Consider the following 3,455-nt stretch of genomic DNA (forward strand, 5'->3'; position numbering starts at 1 on the left):
TTCTAAACATACCCATGTTGTTCATTTAATTTTAGGTAGATTTTTGTTCGAAAATGAATGTATTTATTTCGTTATTTTTTGAGGATTTAAAAAGATACGATTTGTCGAATCCCCATACCATGATTTCCCACAAATTATCTCTCTCTCTCTCTTTATCAATATATATATATTTTTGATAGGAAACAACAAATGAATATATTGATAAAAAAGAAGTACAAGAGAAGGATAAGAAATCCTCCCACCAAAGAAAAACAAAACTACAAGGAAACAAATGCGAGAAAATACAAAGTAGAAACAAACAACTGCTCTAGGTTAGGCTAACCCATTGGAGTTACACATCACTAACCAATCAAGATGTATCACATTAAGGGAAATCCCCTTAAAAACCTTATAACAAAAAGCCCAAAGAGAAGCAAGGAAATGAATCATGTCTCAAAGGTTCTCTGAATTCCTTACTTTATCTTAAAAAATTCTTGCATTTCTTTCCCGCCACACCACTCATATTAAAGCGATGCATGCAGCTTGCCATAAAACAATTCATCTCTTAGAAGATCCAAAACCATTAAAATTGGTAGATAGCATGTCAAAGATGCTCCTAGGAGGGACCCAATCTGTCTTTATTAACTGAAATAATTTGTGTTACAACCCCATCGTCAAAGAACAAGAAAAAGATGATCTACTGTTTCTCCATGCTTCATGCACATCATGCAAATGTCAGGACTAAGTGCTTTGTAGAGTCTTCTCAATTGCAGCATGTCGTTAGTAATTACCTTATTGTGAGCCACTAATCAAACAAAGGACTTGATTTTGAAAGGGACTTAAGAATTCCAGACTAACTTGGTAGAGAAAATTGAAGGCAAACCAGAAAATTGGGATAAGGCAAGAAGAAAGATTTGATTGTGAAAAGTCCTGAAGGAGATAAAGACCAGAATCTCATATCTGGAACCGAATGTGATAGATATAAATGATCAAGAGACCGCATGAGACTTTCTAAATCTTCTATCTCGGAATCGGAAAGGTTATGACGAAAGTTAAAGTTCCAAGGGAAGGGGCGAGTGGATTCAAGAATTGAAGAAATATGAATGTTTTTATCCGTGACTACTCTAAGTAGTCTTGGATAACGGACCTCTCTCTCTACCAATATTGTTGTAGCTTAATCATTATATATGTTCTCAATCGGAGTTAGAATTTTGTCATCATTGTTATTCAGGAATTTTTCTGTGGGACATCTGAACAAAGTCTTACTATTATGATTATTATTGATAATGTCATTTGGAATCTTTATTATGAGATTCCACATGGAGTCTTGTATAAATGAATAAGAAAAGGTCAGGGGGGAATGTAAGCTTCAAAATTCAATGGTCAGTTTTCTCTTTTATTTTTTTTATATCAGGTCATCATCCCTTAGACAAATTCCCTTGATTATAGAATTGCTCTAAAAATATGTAATTAATTATACAGTTTTATTTCTTATTTTTGTATATGTTGTTAAATGCATTAAAAGGAAATTTTTTTAGGAGCCATTTGTAGAGGGGAGCCAAACATAGATGCCCTTGTTCTGGTTAGAAACAGTGGCCAAAAGCTGGAGGCAACCCCTCGTAACGGTTCAATTCATTGACATCCCTTCATAAATTTTCCTCACCCGAAACAGGCAAAACAGACTTAACTGAAATCTGAGCATTATATATATCTCTGTAGCTAGCCCAGAATCTAAAGACATTCACCTCAAAGAGAGAAGAAAAAAAAAAAAAAACTACAAGTCCCTTGGACTCTCAAAGGCATTGCCAAACAAAGTTTTTAGGTACCATGGCATTGCCTTTGCGAGCCCTCTTGTCATCATTGCTGCCGCTGCTTTTGCTCCTGCTGTCTCATGATGTCCATGCCAATGGATGGACAGGGAATGCACGTCATGCATTGCTTTCCAAGCACCATAGACCAAAGTTCAAGCCTGGCCCTTGGCATAATGCTCATGCCACCTTTTATGGAGGAGCCGATGCCTCACAAACAATGGGTATGAAAACCTTCTCGTACTTGTTTAGTTATTGATGGAATACTTGTTTGTATGGCTAATAACCTCTTTGAGAGAACGTTGATTGTAGGGGGAGCTTGTGGCTATGGAGACCTGCATAAGCAAGGGTATGGGGTTCAAACCGCAGCGTTGAGCACGGTTCTCTTCAATGGTGGGCAGGCATGTGGGGCCTGTTTCGAAATCAAATGTGTGGATGATCCACAGGGGTGCAAGCGAGGGCAGGCATCACTCATGGTTACAGCCACCAACCTGTGCCCTCCAAGTAGCAATGGAGGATGGTGTAATCCACCTCGTGAACACTTTGATCTCTCCCAGCCTGCATTTCTTCAGATTGCCGAGTACAAGGCTGGCATTGTTCCAGTTCAGTATCGCAGGTTACATGCTCTCTCACTCACTTCTTGATTGTAACACGATTGTGAGTAACAATGGCAGCCACAAGCACATAGGACGAAGAGGATTTCTTAGTGGGTTTTTATATTGCAGGGTCCCATGCAAGAAGAAAGGAGGGATTCGATTCACAATATCTGGGAATCCTTACTTCAACCTTGTGTTTATATGGAATGTTGGAGGAGCTGGAGATATCACGAGTGTGCAGGTGAAGGGCGATCGCAAACTGAAATGGACAACACTCAAGCGTAATTGGGGTCAGAACTGGGAGACTGACGCCATGTTGGTTGGGGAATCACTCACCTTCCGAGTCAGAGCAAGTGATGGTAGATACTCTACCTCCTGGCATATCGCCCCAAAGAACTGGCAGTTCGGCCAGACCTTTGAAGGCAAGAACTTCAAGTAGAGACCTTTCCATCTTAATATCCTTCCTGTTCTGCCAGGCACAAAGGATCTCTTATGTTTGCTGGACCATGCATATCATGCGTTTTCAGTAAAAAAATTTAAGATAGCAGTCCAGGCACCTTAGAGGATAGACACATTGACCCAATTCTGAGCTAGTCTCGGAAACGCTGTGTTGTTGGCTTGTTGCTTTTAAGGGTCTGTTCGGGCAACCAAAGTAATGGATTTGTTATCAAATTCTCAAGTTCAAATTTGGTGTGGCAGTAAACTCATTTTTTGATAGGCAAAAGATTATATATAAAAAGCAAAGTAAATACATACATTTGTCATAAAAAAAAAGGCAAGCAAGACGAAAGAAACGGAGGAGGTAAAAAACAAACCCTCCCCTTATACAACTAATACAGTCTAGAAAGCCTAGCATGGTTTAAAAAAGTGGTTATCTATATACCCCATTCAAAATGGAATTCACGGAATATAGCTTAATTGCTTGTTATGATTCTTCTGAGAGTTTTGAAAAAAACCCCAAGCTCTTTTGCATTTGTTGTCTTTTTGAGTTTCTTGCCCGTGAAGGTTCCATGGCAGCTGGACAGAATTACTTTTACTGTTCGAGTGCAACACCCAACAATGAACTAAATGT

At 39.0% G+C, this 3,455-nt stretch overlaps 1 protein-coding gene across 1 annotated transcript; it reads left to right on the forward strand.

Moving 5' to 3' along the window:
* The first annotated feature begins 1,733 nt into the window (after positions 1 to 1,733).
* Positions 1,734 to 3,071, forward strand: LOC117920424 (expansin-A4-like). The gene is made up of 3 exons (XM_034837936.1): positions 1,734 to 2,011; positions 2,100 to 2,403; positions 2,513 to 3,071. Exons 1-3 carry the CDS (start codon positions 1,807 to 1,809, stop codon positions 2,820 to 2,822), a joined length of 819 nt encoding a protein of 272 aa, XP_034693827.1. The 5' UTR covers positions 1,734 to 1,806; the 3' UTR covers positions 2,823 to 3,071.
* The last annotated feature ends 384 nt before the right edge of the window (positions 3,072 to 3,455 follow it).

The sequence above is a fragment of the Vitis riparia genome, chromosome 8 (genome assembly GCF_004353265.1).
Source record: "Vitis riparia cultivar Riparia Gloire de Montpellier isolate 1030 chromosome 8, EGFV_Vit.rip_1.0, whole genome shotgun sequence".
In the NCBI taxonomy this organism is placed as follows: Eukaryota; Viridiplantae; Streptophyta; class Magnoliopsida; order Vitales; family Vitaceae; genus Vitis; species Vitis riparia.

Bases quoted from the DNA above. Each gene is read 5' to 3' on its own strand.
- LOC117920424 (XM_034837936.1), top strand. From the start codon at position 1,807: ATGGCATTGCCTTTGCGAGCCCTCTTGTCATCATTGCTGCCGCTGCTT. The intron at 2,012-2,099 runs GTATGAAAACCT...CGTTGATTGTAG, and splicing joins CGATGCCTCACAAACAATGG to GGGGAGCTTGTGGCTATGGA. The intron at 2,404-2,512 runs GTTACATGCTCT...TTTATATTGCAG, and splicing joins GTTCCAGTTCAGTATCGCAG to GGTCCCATGCAAGAAGAAAG.